The sequence below is a fragment of the Mustelus asterias genome, unplaced genomic scaffold, assembly GCF_964213995.1.
Source record: "Mustelus asterias unplaced genomic scaffold, sMusAst1.hap1.1 HAP1_SCAFFOLD_241, whole genome shotgun sequence".
Lineage (NCBI taxonomy): Eukaryota > Metazoa > Chordata > Chondrichthyes > Carcharhiniformes > Triakidae > Mustelus > Mustelus asterias.
In genome coordinates this window covers 566,529-586,763 of record NW_027590213.1, presented here as the reverse complement: position 1 = coordinate 586,763, position 20,235 = coordinate 566,529, and the positions used below count along the sequence as shown (strand labels likewise).

At 46.8% G+C, this 20,235-nt stretch overlaps 1 protein-coding gene and 1 pseudogene across 1 annotated transcript in view; one reads left to right on the top strand and one right to left on the bottom strand.

Annotated features, from left to right (window-relative positions):
- Positions 1 to 20,235, top strand: part of LOC144485861 (uncharacterized) — a 34,222-nt gene that overhangs the window by 11,243 nt on the left and 2,744 nt on the right. The window contains exon 4 of the mRNA XM_078203937.1: positions 15,075 to 15,558. Coding sequence (XP_078060063.1) covers positions 15,075 to 15,558 — 484 coding nt within the window. The remainder of the gene's footprint in view (positions 1 to 15,074; positions 15,559 to 20,235) is intronic.
- On the bottom strand, positions 18,514 to 19,608 carry LOC144485850 (uncharacterized; annotated as a pseudogene).

Below are 20,235 nucleotides of genomic sequence, written 5' to 3'. Positions count from 1 at the left end.
AAACACAATGATATTCAGGTTACAATAAATTGGCTAACTCCATCAGGTTTTGATATAATATTTGGTTTCAGTTTCCCAACTGCAAATCCTCCTCTTCTAAAGCCCTGTGGAATTGATTTAAAACAGAAAAAAGGAAGTGAGAGAGAACCCACAAAAACACAAAGTCAGGTTGTGAAATTGAGCTGAATGAATCTGGTCATTTGTGGGGCTGGCACTAGGAAAAAGTGATCATGAAAACTGCTGGATTGTCATAAAAACCCAGTGGGTTCACTGATATCCTTCAGGGCAGGAAATCTGCCACACGGTCTGGACACAAGACTCTGGACACAGAGAGAAGACAGAGAGAAGTAGGAGAGGTCAGGGTGAAGGAGAGGGATTTTGTACATTGACAACTCAATTGGAACTTTGACAGAAAGTTTCCCAAACCCTCAACCTCCACCCACCTAGAAGGACCAGGGTAGCAAATAGATGGGAACACCATCACCTTCAAGTTCCTCTCCAACTCACACAACATCCTGACTTATCTGACATCCAGTACTAACAGAACAGAAATTTCTTTCATATAAACACTGGGAAGGCTGAACCCATTGTCTTCAGTCCCCACTACAAACTCACTCCCTCGCCAGCAACTCTCTCCTTCTTCCTGGCAACTGTCTGAGGCTGAAGCAAACTGTTTACAACCATGGTAAAATATTTCACCCCAAGTTGAGCTTCCAGCCACATCAAGACCGCCTATTTCCACCTCAGTGCCATTGATCAACTCTACTCCAGTCTCAGCTCCTTTGGAACTCTCATCCATTCCATTGTGACGTGAAACACAGGGGAATGGGGATATAGAGAGGGAATGGGACTGACTGAATTGCTCCACAGAGAGTTGGCATGGATCTGAGTTGCTTATTCTGTGTTGTAATGTTTCCATCACTGAAAATAGATAATGTTGATACACTGCTATATATTTTAAGACAAGAAATAGGGAATCGTAAATAAAATAGTATATACCATGTAACTACATTAAACATATCTCTCTCCCATACAAATTTACTGTTCATTAAAATGTTAGCCCTCTCCTGAGAAAACTCCCCCTTGAATTATGAACATTGGGTAAGAGGCCATCCTATTAGCCAGATATATAAACGTGTCAAAGTGAGGGAGCTAAAGGATGTCAATGTCTTTGAGAGAGAAAAAGATACCTGGGCCTAATCTTGCTCCTAATTCCGATGTTCGTCTGGAACGTTTTCAGAGTCTGCAGCTCCCTGGATTCACTTCCTTACCCATCAGTTGCTGCAAGTCCCCAATTTCCCCCAGAATGAGAAAAGAAATGGAAAGGGGGAAATTTTGATTTCCTCCCAGATGTTGTCGAGAAGCGGGAGTTTCACTCTGAACCTCGTTGGCCAACTTCCGCATTGTGACGTCACAATGGAACCTAGCCTGAATTAGCCAATAGGAATAAGTCTGTACCGATGTGACGTCCTGGAGTTCCAGTGCGCAGGCCCGGGCGCGCAGACATGGGAGCCCCGCCCCCTCCCATTGATTCCCCCGCCATCTCCTCGAGCCAAGGTTTCCAGGCAACCGGCTGACGGCTCCGGCCAGAGCGAGAAGCCGCTCGGTGATCTCCCCCTCCCCCCTCTCTCTACGGCGGCTGCTGCTCCAAAAAGAGATCGAGAGCGACCGCTGGCGGCAGCCGCACTGCGCCTGCTCCGGACAGCTCGGCTCAGCAGCGCTCTCTGCGCCTGCTCCGGACAGCTCGGCTCAGCAGCGCTCTCTGCGCCTGCGTGCTGGGCTGCCAGCTGAGGGGGTGGAGGAGGGGACTTTGCAAAATCTCTTCCCATCATTTTCTTCCAAGTCCCGCAGTTTGATTTGAAACAGAACAGCTTCTGTTTGTAGCTTCACCACAGACTCAAACTTCACACACAGACTCAAACTTCACCACAGACTCAAACTTCACACACAGACTCAAACTTCACCACAGACTCAAACTTCACACACAGACTCCAACTTCACACACAGACTCAAACTTCACACACAGACTCAAACTTCACCACAGACTCAAACTTCACACACAGACTCAAACTTCACACACAGACTCAAACTTCACACACAGACTCAAACTTCACCACAGACTCCAACTTCACACACAGACTCAAACTTCACCACAGACTCAAACTTCACACACAGACTCAAACTTCACACACAGACTCAAACTTCACACACAGACTCCAACTTCACACACAGCCTCAAACTTCACACACAGACTCAAACTTCACACACAGACTCAAACTTCACACACAGACTCAAACTTCACCACAGACTCCAACTTCACACACAGACTCAAACTTCACCACAGACTCAAACTTCACACACAGACTCAAACTTCACACACAGACTCAAACTTCACACACAGACTCAAACTTCACACACAGACTCCAACTTCACACACAGCCTCAAACTTCATCCTCTGGACAACATCTGTGAGGAAAACACTTTCTTTCTCCCCCTGGAAAATACAGAGACAGAGAAATTCTCTGGAACTGGAATTCGAGCTAAATATACTGAGGGGGAAATGTTTGTGATTTTGTGGAACCTGTTTTTATTGTCTGAGCTTTTTAAAGTGTAATTTATCTTGTCTATTCAAATACTGTTTCTTAATGCATGATTCAGTGATGTTAATTTTAGATTAATTTTTAAAGTAAAATTTTTTTTAAATGAAACATTGTCATTCAGTTTATTCTATTGTGATTTGTGGGAATTTGTTTATTATAAGGTGACCATGAGGATCGTAACAACATTGATATGTCTGGTGTTGTTATATGGTGCATATGATGTGGAGATGCCGGTGTTGGACTGGGGTGAGCACAGTAAGAAGTCTCACAACACCTGGTTAAAGTCCAATGGGTTTATTTGGAATCACGAGCTTTCAGCGCGCTGCTCCTTCTCACCTGATGAAGGGGCAGTGCTCTGAAAGCTTGTGATTCCAAATAAACCTGTTGGACTTTAACCTGGTGTTGTGAGACTTCTTACTATATGGTGCATATTAGGTATATTATTTATGGATTTGTATTACAGTTGATGTTGTTTAATTCCAGAATAGTATTGTAACTACTCTGTATATTTTCCAGTTAAAGAGGCATCAGAGCACAAGATAAATCAATTCAGCAGCTTGAGTCCGTGCCAAGTCTCTGTCGGGGAATCCACTCAGTGCCATTTTTCCACGATATCCCTGTTCCCCAGTACGTTTAATTCCTTCAAGTGCCCGACCAATTTTATTTTGAAATCACTGGTCGTCTCCACTTCCACCACTCTCATCGTCAGTGAGTTCCAGAACATGATTGCTTGCTCCCTAAGTCAAGTTCTTCCGCACCCATCTGTATCTCTAATCATGTAATAGAGTGCTGAATATTGCATACATTTTTAGTTCACTAAATATGCAAATGTTTTATATGCTTAGACACAATCCTGTGTGAAGATTTCAGGAATATGTGTCCTGTACATGAAACAGTCAGCACGGATCTGTCGATTAGGATGAATCAGCACCCTCAGGACAATGTCTATTGCAGGTCCAGCAAAGTGAGAATGGAGGGAGAGTGTTTGGGATGGAGATTTACAAATTTTCAAGAATGAGAGGAAAGAATGTTCCACAGAAACTAGAATTGTCTGTTCTGAGTTTTTATCCTGTACTGACAGCAATGATTTTTGTGAATTTCTTTCACAGGCTATTAGAAGGGGAGAATTTACAGACACAAATCTCAACAAACATGATGTTAGGATCTGACAGAGTCACACAATTATTTAGGATCTGAATACCATCGGCATTTGAAACTAGAATGGAAAATGTTTGTCTGTCCCTTCAAACTGTTTAAACATCAGTGTGACTGGAAAATCACTGAGACACATACACTCGAGTGAGAGTATTCCAGTGAACTGTCTGTGGAAAGAGCTTTAACCAGTTACACAGCCTGGAAAAGATTGAAGGATTCACAGTGAGGAGAGTGGCCATGTATGTGTTACCTGTTATTATGTTTGAGATATTAAAAAGAGTCAACACAGTGTGTGAGTTTGACGCAAAGCTGATTTATTTGACTTTTAGTGAGAATATTAGCCCCTAAAGTGGCTGGGGTTTATTACCAGTGTAAACGGACCCTAATGAAGATGGTTCAATCCTGAATGTGAGGAACAGCAACATCCAATCACTGTGGTTACTTGTGAACTCTCTGGTGTCTGAGCAGGTGGGATGTAGTCGTACATTCCTCCCCACACTCAGAGCAGGTGAATGGTCTCTCCCCAGTGTGAATTCGTTGGTGTACAGAGAGTTGAGAAGATCGCACAAGATTGCACCAGTTCCACAGTGAGAGCACCTGAATCAGTGTGAACACGTTGATGTCGCGTCAGTTCCCCAGAACGTTTATAGCGCTTCTCACAGTCTGGGCATTTAAAAGGTCTCTCGTCAGTGTGAACTCGCTGGTGTGCAGTTAGTTGAGTTGATTGTCTGAACCCAGTCCCACAGTGAGAGCATCTGAAAGGTCTCTCGTCAGTGTGAACACGTTGATGGGACATCAGTTTCTCAGAGGTTTTGTAGCATTTCTCACAGTTTGGACATTTAAAAGGTTTCTTTTCTGTGTGAACTCGCTGGTGTGTCAGCAGGATCGATGAGGTAGTGAATCCCTTCCCACACTCAGAGCAGATAAATGGCCTCCCCCCAGTGTGAACTCGCTGGTGTTTCAGCAGGTCAGATGACTGAATGAATGAGAGGCTACAGGCGGGGTGTTGGGCAATTTGGAAGCTGCTGTTCTCCCACTGAAAGCGGAGGGAGTGGCCCACCGTACTGTAGGGTTACACTCTTCAAGTGGACCATGAAATTTAGTCCGAGGAGTATTGGCGCGCAAAGGTACGGCAACACCAGGAGCTTGAAGCGCTCGTAAACCGTGCCTTGCACCGTTAAATTTACCACGCAACTCCCTAGCACGGTGACAGACCGGGACCTTGATGCCATGGAAATTGTCTGTTTGACAGGTTGGATCTGGAGGCCACACCGCTTCACAGCGTCTGGGTGAATAAAGCTCTCAGTGCTCCCGCTGTCAAACAGACAATAAATCAAGTGGTTGTTTACCTGAATGTCCATCATAGACTTGTCAAGTCTGTGCGGCTTGGCCTGGTCCAGGATGATCGACGCCACCGTTGGTTCGTGAGCGCCACTGCAGGCAGCTGAGATAGACGAAGATGACCCCTGCTGGTCGTTTGCGGTCGGTGCCGACCAACATGGCCGCTCCCATAGGTCGCATGTGGGTGATGGCGCCAAAATCAGCGACCCCTGGTGGTCACGCATCTCCGACTCCGTCGACTGTAATGGCGTCGTCCTGGCCTCGCACGTGGACGAAACCCTCGACGAAGAACCGGGCTCCGGGGAGCCGCAGGCCGCACTGCTGTTCCTAGAAGTAAGTTTAGACCGGCATACTTGCGAATAGTGCCCCTTCTTACCGCAGGTGGAGCACAACACAGCTTTAGCGGGACACCGTTGCAGAGTATGCTTCGCTCCCCCACAGAAGTAACACCGCGGGCCGCCCGGAGCTGCTGCCGTCGTCAGGCCCGAGTGTGGGCACACCATCACGCAGCTTTTCGAACCCGAGGGACGAGGAGGGATCAGCAACTGCTCCTGCCACGTTGTCTCCACGTGGTCTTCAGGATACAATACTAGGCTTTTGGAGGCCGTCTCCAACATATCCGCTAGTTCTATCGACTTAGTGAGATCAAGATTACCTTGCTCCAGCAGTCTGAGTCGGATATAAGATGATCCGATTCCCGCCACAAACGCATCTCGAGCGAGGTTGTTCATATTCTGGTCTGCCGACACTGCTTTGCAGTTACAGCCCCTGGCTAGCTGTAGGAGCTCGTTCGCGTATTCTTCCATCGTTTCGCCGGGCTGCCGTTGTCGAGTGGCTAAGAGGTATCGAGCATGCATTTCCTTTGGCGGTTTAATGTAACGCTTCTTAAGAAGCTCGAGGGCCCTTGTGTAGTCGGTGGCCGCACGGATCGCGAGGTATACGGTGTCGCTTACCCTCGCATGGAGGACCCGGAGTCTGTCATCGTCTGTGGTGACCGCTGCGGAGGCTGCCAGGTAGTCCTCAAAACATTTCAACCAGTGGTCGAAGGTGTTAGAGGCGCCTGCCGCACGTGGATCCAGTGTAAGACGTTCAGGTTTTAACATCTGCTCCATACTCTCTGTATCGTTTTCTTTTTTTTTACGACGAGAGTTTACTTAACAGTAAATAAAATTGATGCGCGTTATCACACACGAGGCTTGAGATGCTCAGGAAATAAAGGCTTTTATTTACTGTTACAATGAAGCTACTATGTATAGTACACGATCCCAGACTGAGGGGTCCCAGACAGAGCAGTGATCTTTTTACCTCTCCCAGGAGGCGGAGCCCGACTGGGATGTACCATAATAACTATAATACAAGTGTAACAGCCCAACCCTAACCCCAACAGCAACAAGTAGAACAACCCAACCCTAACCCCAACAGCAACATATATACATACTTGTAGTACTGGCCAGACCCTAGCTCAGTACTATCTAGTGGGAACCAACGATGGTTCACCACACTAAATTGTACCCTCGGTTCCAAGATGGCGCCAGAGTGAGGCGACTTCTTGCAAGCTGTGCCCAGCATAACTTCTAATTCTTTTACTCTTGTTCTATGCTTCTGAAACTTCATTCTAACTCTTTTAAAGTCTCTAACAATGCTTTCATTCAAATTCTTACAGATTTGGTGATTCTTCGGACCCTGGAGACACCCGATTTGACTGACGTGGAATTGCCCCGGAGCAGCTGCCCATGTGAGCAGCAGCAGCAGCCGGCGCTGCAGCCCCAGATCCGGGGATTCCTCCACAGCGGCTTCCAGAGACCAGGAAAATGCCCCAGACGCCTGGGCCGACATTCGGAGGACTCCTAGAGCCCAGGAAAATGCCGCGGGAGCCGCGACTTCACTCTGTTGGTCCCCAACGACCAGACCGACATCCCTGTGGCTGGAAGCCTCTCTCCTCCCAACTCCTCTGAGTCGGAGAGCTGCAACCTCCTGCAGGCTCCAAGCACAACCTTCCACAGTCGCCTCACTCCTAAAAATAAACTCTCACAGCCGAACAATCACTAACACTGCTCTTTTAAATTTACTTGCAGGTCTCGAGATCCTCCGAAAGAAGACCCCGACCTGACAGTGACCCAGTGCACCCCGATACAAAGAACAAAGAAAATTACAGCACAGGAACAGACCCTTCGGCCCTCCAAGCCTGCACCGACCATGCTGCCCGACTTAACTAAAACCTCCTACCTTTCCGGGGACCGTATCCCTCTATTCCCATCCTTTTCATGTATTTGTCCAGACGCCCCTTAAAAGTCACTATCGTATCTGCTTCCACGACCTCCCCCGACAGCGAGTTTCAGGCACCCACCACCCTCTGTGTCAAAAACGTGCCAAGTGCATCTCCTTTAAACATTGCCTCTTGCACCTTAAACCTGTGCCCCCTAGTAATTGACTCTTCCACCCTGGGAAAAAGCTTCTGACTATCCACTCTGTCCATGCCCCTCATAATCTTGTAGACTTCTATCAGGTCGCCCCTCAACCTCTGTCGTTCCAGTGAGGACAAACCAAAATTCTCCAACCTCTCTTCATAGCTAATGCCCTCCATGCCAAGCAACATTCTGGTAAATCTTTTCTGTACCCTCTTCAAAGCCTCCACATCCTTCTGGGAGTGTGGCGACCAGAATTGAACACTATATGCCAAGTGCGGTCCAACTAAGGTTCTATAAAACTGCAACATGACTTACCAATTTTTAAACTCAATGCCCTGGCTGATGAAGGCAAGCATGCAGTATGCCTTCTTGACTACCTTCTCCACCTGCATTGCCACTTTCAATGACCTGTGTACCTGTACACCCAGATCCCTCCATTAAGGGTTCTGCCATTTACTATATATTTCCTATCTGTATTAGACCTTCCAAAATGCATGACCTCACATTTGTCCGGATTAAACTCCACCTGGTATTTCTCCGCCCAAGTCTCCAACCAATCTATATCCTGCTGTATCCTCTGATGGTCCTCATCGCTATCAGCAAATCCACAAACCTTTGTGTCATCCGCAAACTTACGAATCAAACCAGTTACGTTTTCCTCCAAATCATTTATATATATTACAAACAGCAAAGGTCCCAGCACTGATCCCTGAGGAACACCACTTGTCACAGCCCTCCATTCAGAAATGCACCCTTCCACTGCTACCCTCTGTCTTCTATGACCGAGCCAGTTCTGTAGCCACCTTGCCAGCTCACCTCTGATCCCATGCGACTTCACCTTCTGCACCAGTCTGCCATGAGGGATCTTGTCAAAGGCCTTACTGAAGTCCATGCAGACAACATCCACTGCCCTATCCTCATCAATCATCTTTGTCACTTCCTCGAAAAACTCGATCAAGTTAGTGAGACACGACCTCCCCTTCACAAAACCATGTTGCCTCTCACTTATAGGTCCACTTATTTCCAAGTGGGAGTAAATCCAGTCTCGAAAAATCCTCTCCAATAATTTCCCTACCACTGATGTATGGCTCACTGGCCTGTAATTACCCGGATTATTCTTGCTACCCTTCTTAAACAAAGGAACAACATTGGCTATTCTCCAATCCTCTGGGACCTCCCCTGTAGCCAGTGAGGATACAAAGATTTCTCTCAAGGCCCCAGCAATTTCCTTCCTCGCCTCTCTCAGTATTCTGGGGTATATCCCATCAGGCCCTGGGGACTTGTCTACCTTAATGTTTCTCAAGAACCCCATTACCTCCTCCTTTTTGATCTCAACATAACTCACACTATCTACACATCCTTTCCCAGACTCATCATCCACCAAGTCCTTCTCTTTGGTGAATACTGATGTAAAGTACTCACCCATTTCCTTTGGCTCTATGCATAGATTCCCTCCCCTCTCCTTGAGTGGGCCAACCCTCTCCCTGGCTACCCTCTTGCTCTTTATATATGTATAAAAAGCCTTGGGATTTTCCTTAATCCTGCTGGCCTATGATTTTTCGTGACCCCTTTTAACCCTCCTGACTCCTTGCTTAAGTTTCTTTCTACTTCCCTTGTATTCCACACTTGCTTTGTGTGTTCCCAGCCTCCTAGCCTTGACAAATGCTTCTTTTTTCTCTTTGACAAGGCTCACAATATCTCTTGTTATCCAAGGTTCCCAAACCTTGCCATACTTATCCTTCATCCTTACAGGAATGTGCCGGTCCTGAATCCCTATCAACTTACACTTGAAAGCCTCCCACATGCCAGATGTTGATTTGCCCTCAAACATCTGCCCCCAATCTACATTCTTCAGTTTCTGCCTGATATTGTTGTAATTTGCCTTCCCCCAATTTAGCACCTTGAGGACTACACTTATCTTTATCCATCAGTACCTTAAAGCTTACTGAATTGTGGTCACTGTTCCTGAACTGCTCCCCTACTGAAACATCGACCACCTGGCCGGGCTCATTCCCCAATACCAGGTCCAGTATGGCCCCTTCCCACATACTGTTTCAGGAAGCCCTCCTGGATGCTCCTTACAAACTCTGCCCCATCCACGCCCCTAGCACTAAGTGAGTCCCAGTCAATATAGGGGAAATTAAAATCTCCCACCACAACAAGCCATGACCATAATGAATGACAGGGAATGCTCAAAGGGCTGAATGGCCTACTTCTAGTTCTATTTTCTATGTATGTTTCTATGTAAACATGAGGAGCCTGGGGCTGAAGTGTAACGAAAAGACTATAAGACATCAGAGCAAAATTAGGCCACTCAGCCCATTGAGTCTGCTCCACCATTCAATCATGGCTGATATTTTTCTCATCCTCATTCTCCTACCTTTTCCCCACAACCCCAATCCGCTTATTTATCAAGAACATATCTATCTCCGTCTTAAAGACACTCAATGATCTGGCCTCCACAGCCTTCTGCTACAAAGAGTTCCACAGATTCACCACTCTCTGGCTGAAGAAATTCCTCCTCATCTGTTTTAAAGGATCGTCCCTTTAGTCTGAGGTTGTGTCCTCTGGTTCTAGTTTTTCCTACTCGTGGAAACATCCTCTCCACGTCCACTCTGTCCAGGCCTCGCAGTATCCTGTAAGTTTCAATAAGTTCCTCCTCAACCTTCTAAACTCCAACGAGTACAAAAGCCGTGTCACCGCTTCATGTAAGTATTCAGGGATGCAGCCTCTCATACTGAATATGATCAGGGATAGTGTCACAGCTGTAGAGAAGGTGGAAGCCATGGATGGATTGTCTACGGAGTCTCTGTGGGTGGAAGTTCGGAGCGGGAAGGGGTCGATAACTTTGCTGGGTGTTTTCTACAGGCCGCCCAATAGTAACAGGGATGTTGAGGAGCAGATAGGGAAACAGATCCTGGAGAGATGTAATAATAACAGGGTTGTCGTGATGGGAGACTTTAATTTCCCAAACATCGATTGGAATATCCCTCAGGTAAGGGGTTTGGATGGGGAGGAGTTTGTTAGGTGTGTTCAGGAGGGTTTCCTGACACAGCATGTGGATAATCCTACAAGAGGAGAGGCTGTACTCGATCTGGTACTGGCTAATGAGCCTGGACAGGTGTCGGATCTCTCAGTGGGGGAGCATCTTGGGGATAGTGATCATAACTCTATCTCCTTTATGCTAGCAATGGTAAGAGATAGGATCAGGCAAGCTAGGAAAGTGTTTATCTGGAGTAAGGGGAAATATGAAGCTATCAGGCAGGAGATTAGAGGCGTAAATTGGAAGGAGGTATTCTCGAGGAAAAGTACCGAAGTAAGGTGGCTGATTTTCAGGGAATGTTTGTCTGGAGTTCTGCATGACAACGTTCCGATGAGACAGGGAGGTTTTGGTAGGTTACGGGAACCGTGGTGCATGAAAGCTGCGCTGAATCTAGTCAAAAAGAAAAGGAAAGCATACAAAAGGTTCAGAGAGCTAGGCGATGATAGGGATCTAGATGAGTATACGACTTGTAGGAAGGGACTTAAGAAAGAAATTAGGAGAGCCAGAAGGGGGCACGAGAAGGCCTTGGCAGGTAAGATTAAGGAGAACCCTAAGGCGTTCTATAAATATGTGAAGAGTAAAAGGATGAGATGTGAAGGAATAGGACCTATAAAATGTGAAGGTGAGAAAGTCTGTACAGAACCGGAAGAAATAGCAGAGGTGCTTAATGAATATTTTACCTCCGTATTCACGGTGGAAAAAGAACTGGGTGGTTGTACTACAGGATTGAGGCGGACTGAAAAGGTTGAGTATGTGGACATTAAGAAAGAGGATGTGTTGGAAATTTTGAATAGCATCAAGATAGATAAGTCGCCGGGTCCGGATGGGATGTACCCCAGGTTACTGTGGGAGGCAAGGGAAGAGATTGCAGAGCCTCTGGCGATGATCTTTGCGTCATCAATGGAGACGGGAGAGGTTCCGGAGGATTGCGGATGTGGTTCCTATATTCAAGAAAGGGAATAGGGATAGCCCAGGAAATTACCGACCGGAGAGTCTAACCTCAGTGGTTGGTAAGTTGATGGAGAAGATCCTGAGGGACTGGATTTATGAACATTTAGAGAAGTTTAGTATGCTCAAAAGTAGTCAGCACTGTCAAAGGCAAATCGTGCCTTACGAGCCTGGTGGAGTTCTTTGAAAATGTGACTAAACACATTGATGAAGGAAAAGCGGAAGATGTGGTTTACATGGACTTCAGCAAGGCGTTCGATAAGGTGCCCCATGCAAGACTTCTCGAGAAAGTGAGAGGGCACGGGATCCAAGGGGCTGTTGCCTTGTGGATCCAGAACTGGCTTGCCTGCAGAAGGCAGAGAGTGGTTGTAGATGGGTCTTTTTCTGAATGGAGATCGGTCACCAGTGGAGTGCCCCAGGGATCCGTTCTGGGACCCTTGCTGTTTGTCATTTTCATAAACGACCTGGATGAGGAAGTGGAGGGATGGGTTGATAAGTTTGCCGACGACACAAAGGTTGGTGGTGTTGTGGATAGTTTGGAGGGACGTTCGAAGCTGCAGCGTGACATAGATAGGATGCAAGACTGGGCAGAGAAGTGGCAGATGGACTTCAACCCGGATAAATGTGTAGTGGTCCATTTTGACAGGTCAAATGGGATGAAGGAATTTAATATCAAGGGTAAGACTCTTAGCAGTGTAGGGGATCAGAAGGACCTTGGGGTCCGGGTCCATAGGACTCTTAAATCGGCCTCGCAGGTAGGGAAGGTGGTTAAGAAGGTGTATGGTATGCTGGCCTTCATCAATCGAGGGATTGAGTTTAGGAGTCGGGAGATAATGATGCAGCTTTATAAGACCCTCGTCAGACCCCACTTGGAGTACTGTGCTCAGTTCTGGTCGTGTCATTACAGGAGGGATGTGGAAATTATTGAAAGGGTGCAGAGAAGATTTACAAGGATGTTGCCTGGATTGGTTGGCATGCCTTATGGGGATAGGTTGAGGGAGCTCGATCTTTTCTCCTTGAAGAGATGAAGGATGAGAGGTGACCGGATAGAGGTGTACAAGATGTTGAGAGGTATAGATCGGGTGGATTCTCGGAGGCTTTATCCCAGGGCTGAAATGGCTGCTACGAGAGGACACAGGTTTAAGGTGCTGGGGAGTAGGTACAGAGGAGGTGTCAGGGGTAAGTCTTTCACTCAGAGGGTGGTGGGTGAGTGGAATCGGCTGCCGTCAGTGGTGGTGGAGGCAAACTCCTCCCTCTCTTTTAAGAGACTTCTGGATGAGTACATGGGACTTAATAGGATTGAGAGTTATAGGTAAGCCTATATATAAGCCTAGGTAGGTAGGGACATGATCGGTGCAACTTGTGGGCCGAAGGGCCTGTTTATGCTGCATTTTTTCTATGTTCTATGTACATGGGGCGGCACAGTAGCACAGTGGTTAGCAATGCTGCTTCACAGCTCCAGGGACCTGGGTTCGATTCCCGGCTTGGGTCACCGTCTGTGTGTAGTTTGCACATTCTCCCCGTGTCTGTGTGGGTTTCCTCCGGGTGCTCCATCCAAAGATGTGTGGGCTAGGTGGATTGGCCATTCTAAATTGCCCCTTAGTGTCCCGGGATGCATAGGTTAGAGGGGTTAGTGGGTAAATATGTCGCGATATGATTCTATGGCCCATAAACTTCTCTCGGCAGCAAACGTCAGGTGCAGCCTGGGAGTGGGTGAATCATAGAATCCTACATTGCAGAAAGAGGCAATTTGGCCCATCGAGTCTGCACCGACCACAATCCCACCCAGGCCCTATCCACATATCCCTACTAAGTTACCCACTAACCCCTCTAACCTATGCATCCCGGGACACTAAGGGGCAATTTAGAATGGCCAATCAACCTAGCCCGCACATCTTTGGACTGTGGGAGGAAACCGGAGCACCCGGCGAAAACCCACACAGACACGAAGAGAATGTGCAAACTCCACACAGACAGCGACCCGAGCTGGGATTCAAACCCAGGTCCCTGGAGCAGTGAAGCAGCAGTACTAACCACTGTGCTACCATGCCGCCCCGAGAAGCTGTTTGAAAATCTGATGCTCATTGTTGGTATGCATTTTAACCCGGTGGGGCACTACGACCCGGTGGGAGCAGAAACACAAAGACCCGCCCACTCACGGTTGCGTCACCAATACACCAGCGCATGCGCTCTGCTCCCTGCTCAATCAAGATGGCGGCCGTTAACCTGAACTTCGTCTCGGGAAAAAGACCTGAAGCTGCAAACACGGGACCTACGGGCTCATATTCGATGTTTGAGGCCTTCAACAGGTATTTAGAAACCCTCTACGTCCATCCCCCGGTTCCATTGCTCCCTCCATGTTTCTGCATCCTTACCGGCTGCTGATGAGACAGAGGAACTTCCCACCAGTTGCTTTCACCCACGCGGCGAACGACGTTGCTTAGTGCGCATGCGCGCATCGCCCATTGTGGATCGGGGACTCGCAGCCCCGCCCCCATTCACTCCGATTGGTTGGAGGGCCAGCCGCGAGCGCTGGGCCTCCAGCCCCGCCCCTTCTTCCTATTGGTCCGGAGCTGCCGTCAATCAGTCCCCGGGCTTTGTGATGTGGAGCATGCGCAGTGTCATTGCTGGCATTGGCGCTTGTTTGTCCCGGAGAAGCGGAGTCAGCGTTAGGCGGTGGCTGGGAGGATTTGGAAACACTTTGTGGATCCGCAAACCCTTCAGAATCATTGTCAGCTCCCTGGTTTGCAGCTGCGGGGCTTCTCCCTCCCTCCCGGGAACAGGCCCAGGTTAGCGGCCCCATCCTGGCTCAGCCACTGGAGGATGGTTCACATCAGAGGTTGGGGGAGGGGGACAATAAATACGAGGTTACACTTTGGCCTCAAATCAATGAGGACTCTGATCTCTGGGAAGGAAGGAAACCCTGGGAGGTGGGCGGGGAGGATTCACAAACACCCGCTGGAGGCCCCAACACCCCCAATCAGACCCATTGGTTTTATTGTCAATCTGCAGACAGGAGCTGGAGAACTGAATCCAGACAGAGGAGAGGGAGGGAGAAAACTGGGAGTGGAGGAAAGAAATGGTGAGATGGGTTTGGATTTCAGCCCAGGGAGGAGGGAGTGTGTGGGGACGGGGATTTACAGATCTGAGGGAACAAGAGAGGAAAAAATGTTTTAGAGAAACTAGAATTGTCTGTTCAGAATTTCTATCTCGATTGACCGTGACAATTTTTGTTAACTCCTTTTACAGGTGAGGTGAGGAAACATCACATAAAAATCAGATTGAGTATCGACTTATTTGGACCTTAATATCCTGAGACTTTGAACGTGGAAGGAGAAATGTTTGTCTGTTCTACCTGTCGGAGAAGATTTCAAACATCAGTGTGACTGGAAAAGCACTGAGACACACACACCCGAGTGAGAGTGTTCCAGTGAACTGACCGTGGAAAGCGTTTAAACCAGTTACACAGCCTGAATAAAATCACACCATTCACATCTGGGAGAAACTGTACATGTGTTCTGAGGCTTCAACTGATCATCCAACGTGGAGAGACACAAGGACACTGGCACTGTGGAGAAACCGTGGAAATGTGAGGATTGTGGGAAGGGATTCAATTATCCTTCCCATCTTGAAACTCATCGTCGCAGTCACACAGAAGAGAGACCGTTCATCTGCTGTGTGTGTGGAAAAGGTTTTCTTCAGTCACAACACCTGCAGTCACACCAACGCTCTCATTCCAATAAGAGACATTTAAAATGTTCCAACTGTGAGAAGAGCTTTAAGAGCAAAAAGCACTTGAAACAGCACCAACACACTCACACTGGAGAGAGGCCATTCATCTGTTCTGTGTGTGGGAAGGGATTCACTCAGTCAGCCACCCGGATGAGACACCAGCAGACTCACACGGGAAAAAGGCCGTTTACCTACTCAGTGTGTGGGAAAGGATTCATTCAGTCATCCACAATGCTGAGGCACCAGCGAGTTCACACTGGGGAGAGGCTGTTTCCTTGCTCCAAGTGTGGGAAGGAATTCACTCGGTTAGACACTCTCAGTTTGCATCAACATGTTCACACTGAAAAATTACTTTTTAAACATTACGAATGAGAGAAGAGCAAGTGAGTTGCAGACACACCAATGCATTCATGTTGAAGAGAGGATTCTCACCTGCTCTGTCTGTGGGAAGGGATTTATTCAGTCACAACACCTATTGAGACATCAGTGAGTTTATGTACAGGAGTGAGTTTGTGTCCTCTTGTGTGTTTCTGCTTGTTAAACTCCAGCCCCATTATAGGGGTGATTAATATTCTAGATGAACGGCACTAAATCAGTTTTTATAGAAATACACTGTGCTGTGTTCCATATTTCTCCAATGTAAGAGGAGATTAATTGATGTCCTGTTACCGAGTGCTTCATTTTGGGGCCTTTTCTAATTTCTAACTCTAGATTGTTTCACACTCTCACCTTCAGTTAGTCTCATGAACAATTCCCAGCTCCCCATATTTTCCAGAGTGTCTCTCCTGGCGCTGGGATCCAGGGAAGTTATCGGTCACAGTCCTGTGATCAATAAAGCCAAAAGCAAGTTTGCTTGTTGTTTTTGACTCTTGGACTTCACCCCTATCCCAAAACATCTCTCTCTCCTTTGATGTGTGAATGGAACATGATGCCTGCAAACCTGAAATTGTTGCAGCAAATTTAACAGGAGCCTGCAGGCTGATGAGACAGTGTTATACAGTCAGTGTGTTAATAGAAACATAGAAGATAGGAGCAGGAGGAGCCCACTTGCCCCTTCGAGCCTGCTCCGCCATTCTTTACAATCGTCCAACTCAATAGCCTAATCCTGCTTTTTCCACGTAACCTTTGATCCCATTCGCCCCAAGTGCTATATCCAGCCCACCTCTTGAATATCTGTTCCTGTACTGCTCTGTGTTTAACAGGAGCGACAGTAAGAAGTCTCACAACAACAAGTTAAAGTCCAATAAGTTTATTTGGTAGCACAAGCCACTAGCTTTCGGAGCGCTGCTCCTTCGTCAGGTGAACACTCATCTGATGAAGGGGCAGCGCTCCGAAAGCTAGTGGCTTGTTCTACCAAATAAAGCTGTTGGACTTTAACCTGGTGTTGTGAGACTTCTTACTGTGTTTACCCCAGTCCAACGTCGGCATCTCCACATCATGTTTAACAGGAGCCTGCAGGCTCATGAGACTGTGTTACACTGTCAGTGTGCTCCTGTACAGCTCTGTATTTAACAGGAACATGAGGCTGATTAGACTCTTATACGGTCAGTGTGCTCCTGTACAGTGGAGCCTTTGCTATTATGAAATGTGGGTGAAAAGTAATGAGACTCATATCCTTGTTCATGTTGCTGTGATTGTGTAGAAAGGGGGATGTGTAAAGAGCTGGTCTTTGTGTGCAGATATGAACCAAGGAAATGGTATGTGTTTGTGACAGTGACACAACCTTGTGCTCACACTCAGAACAATGCACAGATATCATTCTGGTTACGGTTTGAACAGGGTCAGATCACAACTGTCGTGAACAATTTAAACATAAATATCTCCAGTGTAGCTGCAGCTTGTTCGATCAGAGCTGAGGAGGAGAGAGTTCTGAATCCGCTGTATTATCGCTGTTCTCCAGACTGGGTAACTTTTTAAATCGAATGATATTTCATTCAAGAAACAGGATCACAGCCAGAAGGCTGAATTGCTGTGTAACTTACATCAAAAAAATCATAAAATTCAGGTACAGACTACGTAATCATGTTAAGCACATGGAAACTGTGACAATCCAGTAATAATAACAATTAACAAATTCATCAGGCAAAAGGAAAGTGATAGACAGGATATTAAAGAAGGAATATTGAATTAGATTGTTAAAATTACAGACCAATACACCATTCCTAAGTTACAGGCTCAGAAATACATATAAATTTCATATAAAGGGAAGCAATGGCATTGTGTGTCGCTGGACTACTAATCAAGAGTCCCAGGTAATACTTTGGCGACCAGGGTTCGAATCTCACCACGGCAGGTGGTGAAATCTGAATCCAATAAAAATCTGCAGTAAAAAGTCTAATGACCATGAAACTGTTGTCGATTGTTGTAAAAAAAAAACCATCTCGTTCACGAATGTGTTTAGGGAAGGAAATCTGCCGTCCTTACCTGGCCTGGCACATCTTTGACTCCAGATCCACAGCAATGTGGTTGACTCTTAAATGCCCTCTGCAATGGCCTAGCAAACTGCTCAGTTCAAGGGTAATTAGGGTGGGTAATAAATGCTGGCCAAGCCAGTGACATCCACATCCCATGAATGAATAAAAAAACGTACTTCACTGAGTACTGGAACCATGTGAGGAATTACTCTGTCTGTATTATTGCAGTGCTGTTAATAAAGTCAGTAAAAGACAATCTGTTGTTGGGAGCTTGATTATCAGCGGCTGAAACCACAAAGTTCAATATTTAGAGTCAATAAGATGAAGAAACACATCAGGGCCCAAAACTCCAGCTGGATATTCACAGGAGAAAGTCTGTTATCTAATAGCTTGAGTGGAGCGAACAGAGAAAGATCCCAACTGTAAAGAACCCTCAAATTATTTATAAATAGTTTTCTAATGTTGACAGATTTCAACAGTCAGTTTCTATCACAGTGAAGTCAATGGAAGGTGAGAGATGGTTAAAGGTTCCAGATAGAAATGTAACTTGATATTACCATTACCTTACATTGTAGATTCAGGAATGTCACACAAACATTTTCAATCTTCGTACTATTTTCAGACTGTAAAGTTAAACCTGCCGTTTCACTCTCAGTCAGGAACAGATCCCAGTTTTACACCAATCTCTGATTTGACAGCACGTTTCCAGCATTCACTGTTGTTCTTCCTGACTCTAAACACAGTTGTAAAGAGCTTCTGTTCCATACCTAGGAGCTCTGAACCATGGAAGAGAGTGGCTTTCTTACACATCTCAGGATTTAGTCTTTAATATGATTAACAGCAGCAATAAAAGCAGAATCTAATTCTTGCAGTCATTTGTGAACTCGCTGGTGTGTCACAAGATGTGATGACTGATTGAATCCCTTTCTACACATTGAGCAGCTGAACGGCCTCTCCCCAGTGTGAACTCGCTGGTGCCTCAGCAGATGGGATGACTGAGTGAATCCCTTCCCACAGTCAGAGCAGGTGAACGGCCTCTCTCCAGTGTGAACTTGCTGGTGTTTCAGGAGTTGCGATGACTGAGAGAATCTTTTCCCACATACGGAGCAGGTGAATGGTCTCTCTCCAGTATGAACTCGCTGGTGCACCAGTAGATCTGATGACTGAATGAATCCCTTAGCACACATGGAGCAGGTGAACGGCCTCTCCCCAGTGTGAATTCGCTGGTGCAACAGAAGCTGATATGAGTGAGTGAATCGCTTCCCACACTCAGAGCAGATGAATGGCCTCTCCCCAGTGTGAACCTGCTGGTGTGTCACAAGGTGGGATGACTGAATGAATCTCTTGCCACACTCAGAGCAGATGAATGGCCTCTCCCCAGTGTGAACTCGCTGGTGTGTCCGAAGGTGGTGTGGTTGAGTGAATCCCTTTCCACACACACAGCAAGTGAATGGCCTTACCCCACTGTGACTTCGCTGGTGTATTAGCAACTGAGATGACTGAACGAATCTCTTCCCACACTCAGAGCAGCTGAGCAGTCTCTCCCCACTGTGAAGTCGTTGGTGTATTTGCAGATATTATTTGCTTTTAAAGCTCTTCTCACAGTCAGAACATTTAAAAAGTCTCTGATCACTGTGTACATGTTGATGTTCAGTGAGCTGGGATGACTGAATGAAGCCGTTGCCACACACAGTCCTGGTGAATGCGCTCTCCTCAGTGTGAACCTGCTCATGCGCCAGCAGGTCACATGAGTCAGCAAATTCCTTCCCACACATGGAGCATCTGAACGGCCTCTCCCCGGAACGAACTGGCTGGTGTGTCGACAGACTGGATAACTGAGTAAATCCATCTCCACACATGGAGAAGGTGAACGGTCCCTCCGCAGTGTGACTGTATTGATCATTTCCCAGTTCAAATGGGAACATTAATCCCATCCCACAATCATTATATGTCCATGCTTTCTCCATGATTCAGTTATTCATTTGTCTCTCCAGATTGGACGATCAGTTGGAGCCTCACACAAAACACGTACATTTCTCCGCACTGTGAATGGTATGATGTTTTTTCAGGCTGTGTAACTGGTTAAAGCTCTTTCCACAGTCGGGTCACTGGAACACTCAGGGAATCGCGGGACTGATGTATGAGGAGAGACTGACTGGGTTTGGATTGTTTTCGCTGGAGTTCAGATGAATGAGGGGGGAATCTCAAAGAGACTTATGAAATTCTAACAGGTCGAGATAGGATAGATGCAGGGAGGATGTTCCCGATGGAGTCCAGAACCGGGGGTCACAGTCTGAGGATTCAGGGTAGACCATTTAGGATGGATTTGAGGAGACATTTCTTCACCCAAAGAGTAGTGACCCTGTGGAATTTATTACCACAGGAAGTAATTGATGCCAAAACATTGAATGTATTCAAGAGGTGGCTGGATAAAGCACTTGGAGCGAATAGGATCAAAGGTTATGGGGAAAAAGCAGGATTAGGCTACTGAGTTGGATGATCAGCCATGATCGTAATGAATGGCGGAGCAGGCTCGAAGGGCCAAATGGCCTCCTCCTACTCCTACCTTCTATGTTTCTATGTCAATGTCTTTA